Raw genomic sequence first — 13,693 nt, forward strand, 5'->3', positions numbered from 1 at the left:
GAGGGAAAGCTGAAAATTATTTATTATGGATATGAAGACATATCCTACCTTGAATTTACAATTGCACCAATTTTACAAGTATCAAATTCACTTAATGTATTTGGGAATTTAAAAAGAGCGGGGCTGACTCAATTTTACTAAGTAAAATTAAACATAAACTATGTTGATTTTTACATTAGAAATCTATGCACAATTTTGTTGAAATTATACTTTTGAGAAGTGGGACAAATATTGCCAAATTCAGCTTTTAGTAGGACTTTAGGGAAAGCATCATTGGTTGATCTGGAGACAAAATTTGGCCAATCATATTTGAAATTCTGATAGCTAGATATTTAAGTACATTGGCTCTTGTTTTAAATGCCATGAAAATCTTCCAATTTCACACATATTTTTCATTTCTTATAATTGGATTTTAAAATTTAACATTGAAAAATAAATATTAAATCTGGCATTGGCTTCTGTTTAAGATGCAATCTACCCAAGCTTCATTTACTCATCCACTGGTATTGAGTGAAACAAATATTTTTTCCCCAGTGAGAATGTAATATTTTATATGCACTTTTTATTAAAATAAAATTCAAGTAGCATGTTTCTTTTCTATCATTTTTAGGACTATCTCTGTCTTACATATACATACTGTCTCTCACACACACAAATCCTAGAAAATAATAACACCACAAACAAAGCCAACTATGAAGTTTGACAGAATATTCTGTGTTTCTATGAAAGCCATCCTTAGATTAAATTAATACTGTCAAATTCTTTGACAAATATTTACTTCATTTGTCAAATATTGAACAAATATTTACTAAGTACCTACTATGTGCCAAAGAAACATGTGAATTTGTTTTCTTTATTTTGGTGTCTGAGTGTGTTTCTACTCTCTCCCCAGATATATACTAATATGTAGTTTTTTCTTGAATAATTGTAATTTAAAAATTTTTGAAAGTATACCAATGAAGAACTAACATTCTTTTCTTATTTACATAAAATTTGATAAATTTGGTATTTGTCTATCCCTGGACTCTGACGTTTAGACAGCATACTGTGGATATTATTTTCCTCTAAATCACTCTAGTTTGAAGCAGAAGAACCTTGAAGGACAATAGAGTCTGATGAAGCTTGACAATGGGTTGGAGTTTGGTGAAACTTTTTGTTTGGGTCCTAGCTAATAGCAGATTGACTTGACATTCTTTATAGTAATTTAACTATTGGTTTGGTAATTAATCTTTGCACGGTTAAGTTTTTAAAAAATTCTTTTTTTAGTACCTTCTCAGTTTATCCTCAAGTCAGGGCATTTGACCAAAGGTATGTTTTTTTCTTCCTTTTATAATTGTTATTTATTTTAATGCTACTATTTAAATTCAGTTTAACACTTTAAGGTCCTTTAATTTTTATACAAGGCATATATGTACAAGAACATACATACACATAAATAGATATTAGGAACATTAACATCTACATATTTTGAAGTAATTTTGATATCTTTGTGGGATGCAGATATGCCAACAATCATATTCACCTGACTCAATCCTATTCTTTTAAAATTATGGTTAAGCCTTACTTTCTACAAATTTCATTATCCCTTCCACCCCCAGGCTGGCTAAGAATGCCTTTACTTGCTCCAGGAATACTGGAAAACATGTCTGTATAGTAATGTACAGGGTATCTCTAGGGCTGGCTCTGTGCCTACCATCTTATGGTTTCAGTGCCCATCCTTGCCACTTCTCAGTAGCTCCCTTTCCAAGGTAGATTCTGTTACCAGTTCTGTGCACATAGCTCAATGGAGAAGTTACTCCACTTTGGAATTTGCATGTAAATATACTGCCCTACTTTTGCATAATTTAAATGAAAGGAGGGAAAAGCCTTGTTCTTCCTTTGTAATTACTTGTTTGTAATTATATTACAAATAACAGAGTTAACAACAAGTTAAGTCCCAATCCTAGTTGCCATTATGAATAGACAAATGAGTGGACATTTATATGTATTTAAAAAAAACAAACTCTGAGAATTGAGAATGTCATCTAAATGAAGGTAAAAACTAGTATAAATGAATGAAGGCGGAGATAAAGGAGCAAAAAATGTGTGTGAAATGAAGGTCAAGCTATGTGAAAATCAGTACCTCCCAAAGCAAACAAATAAACAGCATACTAACACCCTAAAATCAAAATCAAACCCCAGTCCCTACTGTTTGTCTAAGGCGCTGTGTTAGGCATTGTGGGGGAGATATTTCCAACACACATCTTTGGTCCTAAAGGAACTGAGAGTCTTTTGAGGAAGATAGCATTGACACACACTCAATCTCTAACACAAAGAGTCACACTGCTAAAGCCATGAGAACAGAGGAGAAGCGGTCAAGGCAGGTTTCACTGAGTGGGAAGTAGTTAAACTGATTCTCAAAGAAGATAAAATACGAAAAGTTAGAGTAGATAAAAAGCATACTGAGGTATGTAAAACAATTAAGCAACACCAGAGTCATAAATGACCCATGGACTCAACTGTGAGCAAGAAAAAGGACAGACATTGAAGAAAGCAAAGGCTGTTTTCCTACTAGTTTATTTCCAACAAAAGCAACTAGAGTGACTTTAAATCACTGAACTGACTCAGAACACTAAGATGTAATGCTGAGGAATTAAAAGATGAAGTGGTGAAATCAGGGCTGGAAAACAAGAGTGTCATGGTGTAGGTTATTTCCCTTAGGAAGTTGGGCACATTGGTGCAACACTGACCTCTTCCATTTCAAACGACTCTGGTCCTTTACCCGGAAGACGAGACAAGCTCTTGAGCCTGTTAGTTTGAAATACGTTCTCCTTCTGAGTTCTTCCCTTGACTGACCCCTCAGACTCATAGGAAGGAGGAGCCTGCTTGGCCAACGTAGATGAGCAAGCCCACTGCTTGCCCAGAAGACCACGGGGAGGATGACGAGGTAGCAAATCATCACAGGCTTGGAGAGACTGATGTTCTACTGACTGAGATAAATGATTTTTCTTGTGGTTGATTGAGGTTGCTGCTAGCTCTGCTCCACACTCCCATGGTTTTGTGAAGGGGACAAAAAAATCATCTTTCATCTTGAGGGACTCTGATGCCTCTGGACTACAGTCCCTCCTGATGTGCTGCTTTGAAGCTCTCCTCAAGAGCTTACCCATTCTTCTGCGATGCTCTTTGGCCACACTCACTGAGGTTCTTTGCGCACTTTCTCCTCTAGTTTTCTCTTCAGCTGTGTTTTGCAGGATGCCGACATCATTCAGCAAAGAGGAGAAGGCATTGGTTACGTGGTCCAGGATTTCCAGCTGTCGGAAACGGCCTGCACAACATAAGAAACACAGAAGTTTTAGACTGGGTCTTTTTGCTGAAACTATATTCACATAGTAAAAACTGAAGGGTCAGTTAACATAAAATTTTCAAGATGGGAAGGACTTTAGGCTCTTGAAACTCAAGTTTTTCTCAGTATATGCCATTGCTATTATGGAGATGATCTCCCTAGGTAATGAGATTTTACTGTGTTACGGGGAAAGTGAACAGCTTTTATATTTAGTTGAACACACATAACTATACAGATTTATATATGCCTATAGTTCTTTTGTGTTAAGTATTAAAAACTATAGACATGGGTGAATCTGTATCTAACATGTATTAAAGAGTGAACCTAGTGCTGTCAGCATGAGGCTACCTGAATATTTCTCCATAGCTCTATGTCATGTAGATCCCTGCCATCACTTTTATTATCCCTATCCATACTCTCACCTGAGAGTGTGGAAAGATCATGGCATATAGAGTCAGAAGGCCTGGATCCAAATTCCAGGTCTAACATTCACTGGATGTTTGAGCTCAGAATAAAATAATTAATAGATATACAGTGCTAGACCCATGCCGGGCACATAGTAAATGGTCAGTCTTTTCATCTCTCATGTATTTTCACATCTGTCATGAGCACTAAAGCAAAATTGTGAAGACACAATGCCATATAAGTGTCAGTGGTTAAAATGGTGATTATAAATGAGCAAGACTCAGGAAAGGAATATATTCTCTTCAGTCTTTCCAGAGAAGACAGTCATTAATGTAAAAACCCATTTGTTCTTCAAAACAAACCAGCTCCTCAACTTGTTAAGGCTTTCTGGATGATCTGGCCTCAATCATTTGGGCCATATGCAAGTACAGTATTGACTTAATTAGCATGTGGGAGAGATCTAATGCAGCGAGGGCTAATGTGAGAACATACTGCCAGTTTGAAAAAAAGATGGTGGAAAATATTTGTGGTGTCTCAAGATAATAAATCCATTGTAATATAAATGTAATGTTTTGTTTGTATTGCCCAGCCTTCTCTTAATCACGGTGATAGCATGCGGGGTTGCATAACTCAGCGAAGGTCAAGGACCACATAGATGGGCTAGGATGCTGTTCTCTGTTGTGTTTGCACCATCACAGCAATGTCCCTGACTCTCTTGAGCCAGTGCCTACCTCTTTCATTTACCTAAGAGAAGAAATATTGACTAATCACCTTTCTACTCCAAAAAAACGTGACAGATTTCTCAAAGAGGACTGTGATATTTTTCCAAGACCTATAGGAACTATGGGAGTTCTGGATGTTTCAGAATAATTCTCATTACATTTACCCCCTTCATTAAGCTGTAGTTGAAACTAAATCTCTTTTGTGATCCAGAGGGTACAATTGAATCATAATTTATCTTTTATAGTTGCCTTATATCCATTCATAGCAGGCTTTTATATTTAGACTAAGACAAAACCTATCAATTTAATTGGTTAAGTCAATTCAGAGAACACAATAGTCTGAAGTGTAGGATAAGAGTTTTCTTTTATTTTTGCCTTTGGGTAGATTAAACAATAGACTAATTGATTCTCATCTCCCAAGTTTAAACATTTTGTATTGACTTTGAATGAGATATCATTTTCTATTCTATCTGTTGAACAGCCAACTAGCTTTATTATTGTTTGTTTTATATTTGACCTTCTCCGCTTCCTTGAATCAAGTGTTATGTTGTAGAAATATGAGTGCACCAGGGATCACAGAATAAGGGGCCAACTCCTAGTTTCTCTATAATCCATATGCCAATTTATTTGTGAAATGTTTACTTCATAGAAACTCAAACACTACTCAAATATGGTAAGTGTTATTATTCTCCTGAAATAAAGAATCGATCAAAGAATTTGCATTTTTGTGCTGTTTGCAAGAGGATATAACAAAGAACAACATCAACTGTGTCTAAAAAGTAAAGAAATACTACATTGCGACACCTTCAGCTTTACCTACTCTTTTTAAAATAATATCATTGCTGAAGTTTTGAGACCCACTTTACCCACATGAAAACGGGAGAAACAGGAGCTAAAATGAGAACTCCGAGCGAAGTCCCTGTTCCAGATAATTGCTTGAGAAAAACACTTTGTCTCACATGACTTTCCTTTTAGTGAATTTGTTTGTTTAAAATAATTTATTTGAGAATCAGAATTTTGTCATTTTCCCCTGCCAGAATTCCTCAAACTCTGTACTATAGAGAAGATCTTCCTCAATGCTTCTCCAAGAGGCCTTTTGTATTTAAATGGTTTTAAAATGCTGCACTGCATCCCTCCTAGAAGACTGAAAGCGTACCTTAGCATATTAAATCAATCCTGTAGTAAATAAACCTATTGAACAGCAAAGCATCTTTCCCCCAAATTATTTGAGCACAGTACAGGCACCCCCAAGAACATTCTTAGTAATGTCCTAGAGAAAAAGATTACATCAGCTGAAGAAATATAGCAACATACTTCATTTCTTCTAAGGTTTAGACATAGTTACATCAGGAGGTATGGCAGATTAATAACTATCACTTATAGCTCAAGATGTAAAGGATAGTATTCTAAATCTTATAGATGAGGAAACTAGGGTTTCACCTCATGATTCATGATAATCCTTGTCAGATTCTGGTTACTCTGCCTCCTAGGTATGTGGCTATGGTACATATTAGTGCTGCTCACCACTACTGCCAGCTTTCCTCCTGGGCGATTGGTAGGGTTGTACATTCCCCCACTCGGACTTAGGTGTGGCTATGTGACTTATTTTGGCCAATGAAGTGTGAACAACACAGGCTGTGTGTAAGTTACAAGCAGAGGATTTAAGAGCTAAGTATCGTTCTCCATTTCTACCTTTCCCTGTCATTGCAACTAGCGAGGTTCCAGATTAGAGGCCAAATTCCTGAGTGAGGACAACATGGAGCAAAAGATACTCCTTTCTCCCAAACATACCAACTCCCAATGACATATAAGATGCCCAAGAAATCCATCTTTTGTGTGTTAAGTCACTGGAATAGAGGGTTTGCATGCTACTTCACACAATCTCCTCACCTACACTGTGGCCCCCCGCCCATTCATTGCCAATGCTGAGATGCCAATGCCGCAGGGACCTTGCTTACCATACAAAGTGGGGTTCTCAATGTCCATTCGCTGCTTTTGAGCTTCAAGAAAAACACGGATGTTGATACCTCTGGCTGCTGAGCCACAACCAAGGAATCTGGCTGGGATTTGCGTGCAGATATCTGGCTCATCAGCACCAAACCCCAGATCCAAGAGAATCTCCACTGGATCTTTCTCCCAAAATTCCAGCCATTCAGGAATGCTGTATTAAAAATATGAATATCTTTATACAGAAACAGTTAACCCAACACATTTTTTTCTGGTCACCTCACCCACTCAATCTCCCAGATATTGAGGGAAAAGAGGATCCTAAATAGACAAATGGTGGATTCACTAGGGTTCCTATGTTCTTACTTAAAGGACTGACTGGCACCTCCACTCAGGGACCACTTGCCTGTACTTTGCATCCAATGGTATCAGTTTACTTAACTGGCTTCCCATTCCACAACAGGCATATGGTAAATTAGATAGGGCAGGGAGACTGTGGGATAGACACCAGCCAGAGGCAGTGCACTGGCAACCACAAAGAAGTGGTCACTGAAGGCAAGAAATGAAACAGAAAAAAAAATCCAAACAGTAGCCTCGAAGAAGGGTATTTTAAAAGGGCACCAGTCTGTGGCATCCTCAGCAACACAGATCAGGATATCATTAAATTCAAACTACAAGGACTGATGGTTACAAATAATGATTGTAAGTCCCTAGGTAGAATTAAAATGTGTTCTATACTATTTTTGTACTTGGCTAAGAAAAAAAATGCTGTTGTCAACTTGTTCTGGTCCACTTTGGCACTTTAAACAATAAACATCAATTAGCTGGAAATTATATTTATCATTTTTATTAAAATTATATATTTTTTAATTGGATTTGTATATATAAATATCTAAATCATTTATAATTTTATTATAATCATATACATACTACAATTCTATATTTGTTATATTTATAAATATAAATAGTTATGTATGCCAATTCATCTCTGAACTTTACCTGGGATACTAAGCTAACTCAGGAGACTGTGGGAGTCTTTTTATGAACTCTATGGGAATCAGATCTTTTGACAAGATTTTATCAGGTTTGCTCAGCTCTTTTGTTGAAGTTTTTGTTTGCTTTGTCTTTACATGCAATACTAATGAGCCTATTTGAGATAGTTTAATTTCACTTTAATGACTTCATAATTAAATTGGATTAATTATAATTCATTTACTTAGCCATTTACACATTCAACAACAGGTACCTAGCTCACTGGGGATGTCCACTTACCAGATACCACCAGCATCATGTTCATATTTTATTTTTTTCTTTAATTATTTTGTGTCTTTTTTTAAAAAACTGATTTATACTCCACAAATAATAGTTGTATGTATTTGTGGAGTACAGTGTGATGTTTTGATCTATGTATACATTGTAGAAATATTCAATCGAGTCAGTAAAAATACCCACTACCTCACTTGTGATGAGAACATCAGAAATATATTATTTTAGCATTTTTGAAAACACAATAAGTTATTACTAACTGTGGTCATTATGCAGTGCAACTGATTACTGAAACTTATAATGTGAAGTGGAGATGGCTCGATTTGGATAACTTAATCATGGAATTAACAGGGGAATCAGGAATGCCAATCACTTGATTACACTGACACAGCCACCTGAATATAAAAGAGGTTGATGGAAGAAAAAAATTCTGGTGAGAAATATAAAGTGTGCATGAACGATCTAATCTGTTATCCTATTGACTTCATCGTACAAATGTTTATCCTACCCATTTTTACATATATGTATTGAATATTTGTCATGTTCTAGGTTCTATGCCAGGTACCCATGGCACAAAAATGAACATAGTTCCTGCTTTCCAAAGGCTTCAGTCTCTTGACCAAGAATATAAGTATTGATTGGTCATTAAACATATTTTCATATCATTGCGAAAATATTACTAACTTTTTAAGTGATATTTAATGGTGGAAGAAATACATAAGATATACTCACTTTGTTAAAAAATATTATAATCGTACACATAATGCTCTCACTCCCCTTAGCTATTACCCCCACCAATCCCGACCCTCTTTCAGTTAAATCTATGTGTACCCTTTCAGACATCTTCCCATGCAGTTACATACATAGTTTATAGTTTTCACTTGTTTGTTTTATTTATAGTAACATACTCTATGTACCTTCCTGTACCTTGCTTTTTTTTTGTCTTAAAAAATATGGCATATAGATCTTTCTAAGGCAGTATGTATATCTCTACCTATGCTTTTTATCACTGTATGGAATTCTGTAAAATGAACTGGCCAATCATTTATTTGGCCATTTCCCCATTGACAGATATTTAGTCTGTTTCCAATTTTACTAACTGTTTTATATTGTTCTTGCAAGTTGGGGTTTGAAAATCTTTTATTCATTCTCTCATCCATTCATTCAATAAGCACCTATTTATGATTTCATGAAACCCATTGTTACACAGAATGATTTCTCTGGATGAAAAGCACTTGGAAATTACATACCTTTGTGGTACACTTGCAGTAGAATAGCAAGAGTTGAAACTGGTCCCTCTGGATAGGGTGGGAGTTTCTGAAAACTGATGCAAAGATCTAGAGTTGGGAAAATACCAACAATGAGATGTGTTGATTTAGATAGTCTCCTGGGAGGTCACTGTAAATCTTTTCCTTCCAGAGCAAACATTTGCATTTCCTCTTAGTTTCTAATAATCCCAAAATGGACACACCTTTGCTGAAGAGAGCTTGAAGTGGAGGAGCTGCTCCTGTTTTCCAGAGTGTTGTATTACAGAAGGTGTGAGAATTTAAGTGTTAGGTGCCCGATAGTGCTCATTATGAAGGTGGCAGAATGTCTTACTTTTGACAGATGGCATATCATTGGGGAACCTTTCAGGAACACAGCTTTGCTAGGCGCCAACTTGCAGGAAGAAGTTAAAATTATATGCTGAAAGAAGTACCTCCAGCAGTCACTGAAGCAACTCCACGTTAATTCTCATACTAGTGAAGGATTCCTATCTCATGGCTAACATTCTCTAAGTGCTAACTCCAGGGCTCCTGTAGCCAACCATATGCAACTCTAACAAACTCCTTTACTGGAAAAAAATGAACATCACTATCCAATAGGCCTGCATTGCAGATCATTTGAAAGTGCTTCCAAAGAGAATGGAATCCTGTCATGATATAGTTCAGCTTTATATCTATAGCTCAGCTATACCATGGATCACATCTTGACCCATCAAATATAATAGCCAGTTGGCATAAATTTAGAATTTATTAAAAATACAATACAGATATCAATGTTCCCAAGGAAAACAAGTTATCCTACTTGGGTTGCTGACTTTCTTGTAGCTACATTTGGCAAGAATAGTTGGGCCCTGTCCTTTAATTCCTTCTGTTCTGTAAGGTTGGGAAAGTGTGTTTCTCTGGATAACAAAAACTCTGGTGTTAACAGACACTTGAGTTCCTTGAGTCTCAAGGAAAGGCAAAAGAGATTCTTTTACTTCTTGCCCCAACTCAGTTTTCATTAGGCTTGCCATAATTTATTTTTCCTTCTTTGTTTGAGGGTCACACCTTATTTTGTGATGTGCAGCAGAGCAACCCAGAAGCAGCTTGCCCGTGGGTCCCAGGAGAACCCACATGGAGTCACTGTTCTAGTAAGCCATGGAAGCATGAGTTGGTCATGGAACGTGGCTCTCATTTTCTTCTTCAACAAAATCAGAGTTGCCTGAGAGATTTCTATGGTCTCTTATAGCTCTATGATTCTATAAGTAGCAAAAACAACCAATCCTGTAGGAGAAAAATCTATGACAAATAGCATTCTAGGTGTCCATTGGTAGCAGCAGGGGCATGCAGTACTGCATATTTGGTTTACAACTAGTTGGAATTCTCCTGGAAAATGCGAGGGTGACGAAAGCACAGGAAGCAGAGTTCCTAACCTGAAAGAGCTCCTAGTCTATTCCAGTGGTTTTAAAAATAGAGTGTGCCTGAAAGTCATCTGGAGGACATGCACAAATACAGATTTCTGGACTCTACCTCCAAATGTTCTGGTTCAGTAGGTCTGGGATGAGGATTTGGAATTTGCATTTCTATGAAGTTCCCCCATGATGCTAATGCTGGTGTTCTGGGCACCACACTTGACACCTAGTATTTCCTCCAATGAAGAGACTCTCACTGCTTTCTACCTAACATTGGAAATTGTATATCTTGTTGTCCAGTAAGTAGAATGATAATCAATTGCATTAGCCAAATGAAAATATTGAATGTAACTGTTTTATAAACAGGTCCTCATGAACAGTTGCAGTATAGTAGAATGTCATTTATGCATATGTTCTAATTAAATTTCCCCCCACGTCAACATTTGTTTGATTTAATTTACTCACAATTTTATGATATTTAAGGAATCTCTATTTCTCTCAAAGGCTGCTGTAAACGTTCTAGGCACTGTGACTAAACTAATGACCTTTCCTGAGATTCCAAGATCCGTGGCATTATTAAGAAAACTTCCCTACTTCTATTTTATTCAGCAAAGGTGTGGCTGTAAAATATTGTTATGAAGTTACACTGATTCTGCTACCTACCTCATGTAGTCTTTCACAGTCATTTGAACCATCCCTTGTTCATGCAAAGAAACTGCAACAACAAAAAAAAGTAGAAGGGAACTTTATCTCCTTATATCTTTTGGAAGATTTTCTCATCCCCAAATGAATCCAAGGTAGAATTGAATTTCCATATGTCAGGTTATATAGGCATGAAATATAAGGCATCTCTGTAGTGAACAGACAGAATGAAATTACTGGCTAAATTGTATGACAAGTACGTGGAGAAATGTACTGGTTCAATAGAGAGGGAAGTCAGTGCTAAATGCAGTATTCAGCAAAGGTTTCGTAGAGGAAGTGGTAGTTGTCTTGGAGTTTTAAGAATGGGTAGAATATGATGGCTGGAAAAGAGGTATTGCCCTTAAAGAGAAAAAAAGATGTCTATAGTAAGTGCAAAGCAGAGTGCTAGGGGTGGTCTGATTCACTTACAGGGCATTTGGGGATGCTCTTTCATGTTACAGGAAGTTGTGAAGCAAGTGTGGGGACAGGCAAAAAACAATACATGAAGGGCCCAGCATGTATTAAGCATATTCCCTTCATTTGTATCATGTAATCCTTCCAACAGCCTTATAATTAGAACCTATCCTCATTTTGCAGACAAGAAACTGAGATTCACAGAAGTTTAGTAATGAGCCCATGGTCAGTCAAAAGTAGTGCATCTAGGAATTTATTCTTACCTTTATTATGGATTTCAGCAATAACATTTACTATTTATTTAGCACTAACTTGGTGCCAGGCAATATGCTAAGTATATTACACACACAATCTCTTGTAATTCTCACAACAAATCCCTGAAACAGATATTATTGATCTCCACTTAACAGAGCAAAACTGAGGCTGAGAGAGATTAAATAAATTTCTCATGGCCAGTAGGATGCTGCAACTTATTACAGCTTGCTGTTGTTGTTTCTGTATAACACCATACTGCCAACAGAGCGTCTTGTAGCTTATTTGAAAGCAAGAAAGAGGAGTCTATATGTATGTATTAGGACGTGAATAACCGTGAAAGGTTTTTGAGCAAACAAGTAAATGTGAGAAAGATGATGCTGAATGTTCATTTGCCTGATAGTGGTGCTGAAGACAGAACAGAGGAAATAAATATTGGCTATCAGAGAGGCTTATTCAGGGGTCACTGCAAGATTCAGACCCAGTATCATGATATGACATGTGCCTGACACCTGCAGAAGAAAGTGCTTAGAATACGGGCAAATTCCTCAGAAGTTCACCAGTGTTCTCATTTCGGCTTACTCGTTGCTCTCCTGGGCACAAATGTGTGACATGTATGAAACTAGGAAGTGTTGCCACGCTGTACTTCTATGAGAACATAAAGGTTTTTACCATAAGAAAGATAATAGAGGTTAGGAGACGTTTTGGAAAAGCAATCCTGAATGATTTAAACATATGAAAGAATACTGAAGAGAATAAAGGGCTAGGGTTCTTGTCTGAGTAGAGGGTCTAGAAACAGACCACAGGTACCTGTGAATTTGTTTCTGAATGCCAGATTTTGGGGGTGGAGATAAGAATACCCACTGTTTTCAGAAGATTTTCAAAAGGCACAGTGACCCTGTTAAATGGAAAAAGAAGACTGGTCTAGAATGATAAAGGCTGGAGATGTGTTACTGACTTGCAAGTAAATAGTAAATTTTTTTTTTAAGACAGTCTTGCTGTGTCACCCAGCCTGGAGTGCAGTGGCACAATTTCAGCTCACTGCAACCTCTGCCCCCCGGGTTCAAGTGATTCTCGTTCCTCAGCCTTTTAAGTAGCTGGTATGACAGGCATGGGACACCACATCCAGCTAATTTTTTGTATCTTAGAGATGGGGTTTCACTATGTTTGCCAGGTTGGTCTGGAACTCCTGGCCTCAACCGATCCACCCATCTCATGCCTGTAATCCCAGCATCTCCCAAAAGTGCTGGGATTACAGGCATGAGCCACCACACTTGGCAATAGTGGATTCCTAAGTAAACTCAGAATACAGGACTACAATTTAAAGAGGTAGTGAGAAAATAGATACAGTAATGTCTCTGCTGTACAAAACAATTGTAACTCATCATAAGAGTCAGGCAAGGTGAGAAACAGAATGGATTTTAAAGATAGTGTGTGGGAATATGTAAGGCTTCTGTGCTATCATTCCCAATGCTACTCCCGTGGCAGACATCATTACCAATTTTGTCACTTTCTTATCAATTCTTCAGGAAAACCATGACAAACTGATCGGAATTATCACATAAGATTGAGTAATTTACTACTCTTTGTTCAGAATAAACTTCATGAGTGGATTTTTGGAAAAAAAAAAAAAAAAAAAAAAAAACAGGGTAAGCTGGTACATATATAAACTTGAGAAGCTGAAAACATAAAGAAAATATATAAATACTCATAATAAAACGTTCTAGGGAGCCACTGTCAAGGATGGAATATCAGAGTGAATGACCATTATTAAGAAATAAATGTGATGTTCCAAAAATTTTCTATGTGACATTTTGTGACAAACATTTATGTAAATTACAATAGAATATTTGATGCAAACTTATGCATCAAGTCAGAAGTGAACTTAGAACACTAGTCTTTTTTCCCCATTACCTTCATAGTTCTAAAATACCAGGTTTTATCGTAGGAATTCCACAATCATATAAAATCTTTTTCAAAATTCTAATAATTTAAATCGACTTAAAAAGAGCTGCTCTGAATGTAGTG

The 13,693-nt window shown here is 36.8% G+C and overlaps 1 protein-coding gene across 6 annotated transcripts in view; it reads right to left on the bottom strand.

The window, feature by feature from the left end:
* Positions 1 to 13,693, bottom strand: part of ITPRID1 (ITPR interacting domain containing 1) — a 126,043-nt gene that overhangs the window by 61,438 nt on the left and 50,912 nt on the right. For all 6 annotated transcript variants that reach the window (XM_021674949.2, XM_012475146.2, XM_012475144.2 and 3 more), the window contains 4 exons: positions 10,982 to 11,033; positions 8,913 to 8,999; positions 6,408 to 6,610; positions 2,730 to 3,304 (listed from right to left, as the gene is read on the bottom strand). In XM_021674949.2, coding sequence (XP_021530624.2) covers positions 2,730 to 3,304; positions 6,408 to 6,610; positions 8,913 to 8,999; positions 10,982 to 11,033 — 917 coding nt within the window. The remainder of the gene's footprint in view (positions 1 to 2,729; positions 3,305 to 6,407; positions 6,611 to 8,912; positions 9,000 to 10,981; positions 11,034 to 13,693) is intronic.

This window comes from Aotus nancymaae, unplaced genomic scaffold (assembly GCF_030222135.1).
Source record: "Aotus nancymaae isolate 86718 unplaced genomic scaffold, 86718_ANA_hifiasm-v0.15.2.pri h1tg000025l, whole genome shotgun sequence".
Classification (NCBI taxonomy): domain Eukaryota; kingdom Metazoa; phylum Chordata; class Mammalia; order Primates; family Aotidae; genus Aotus; species Aotus nancymaae.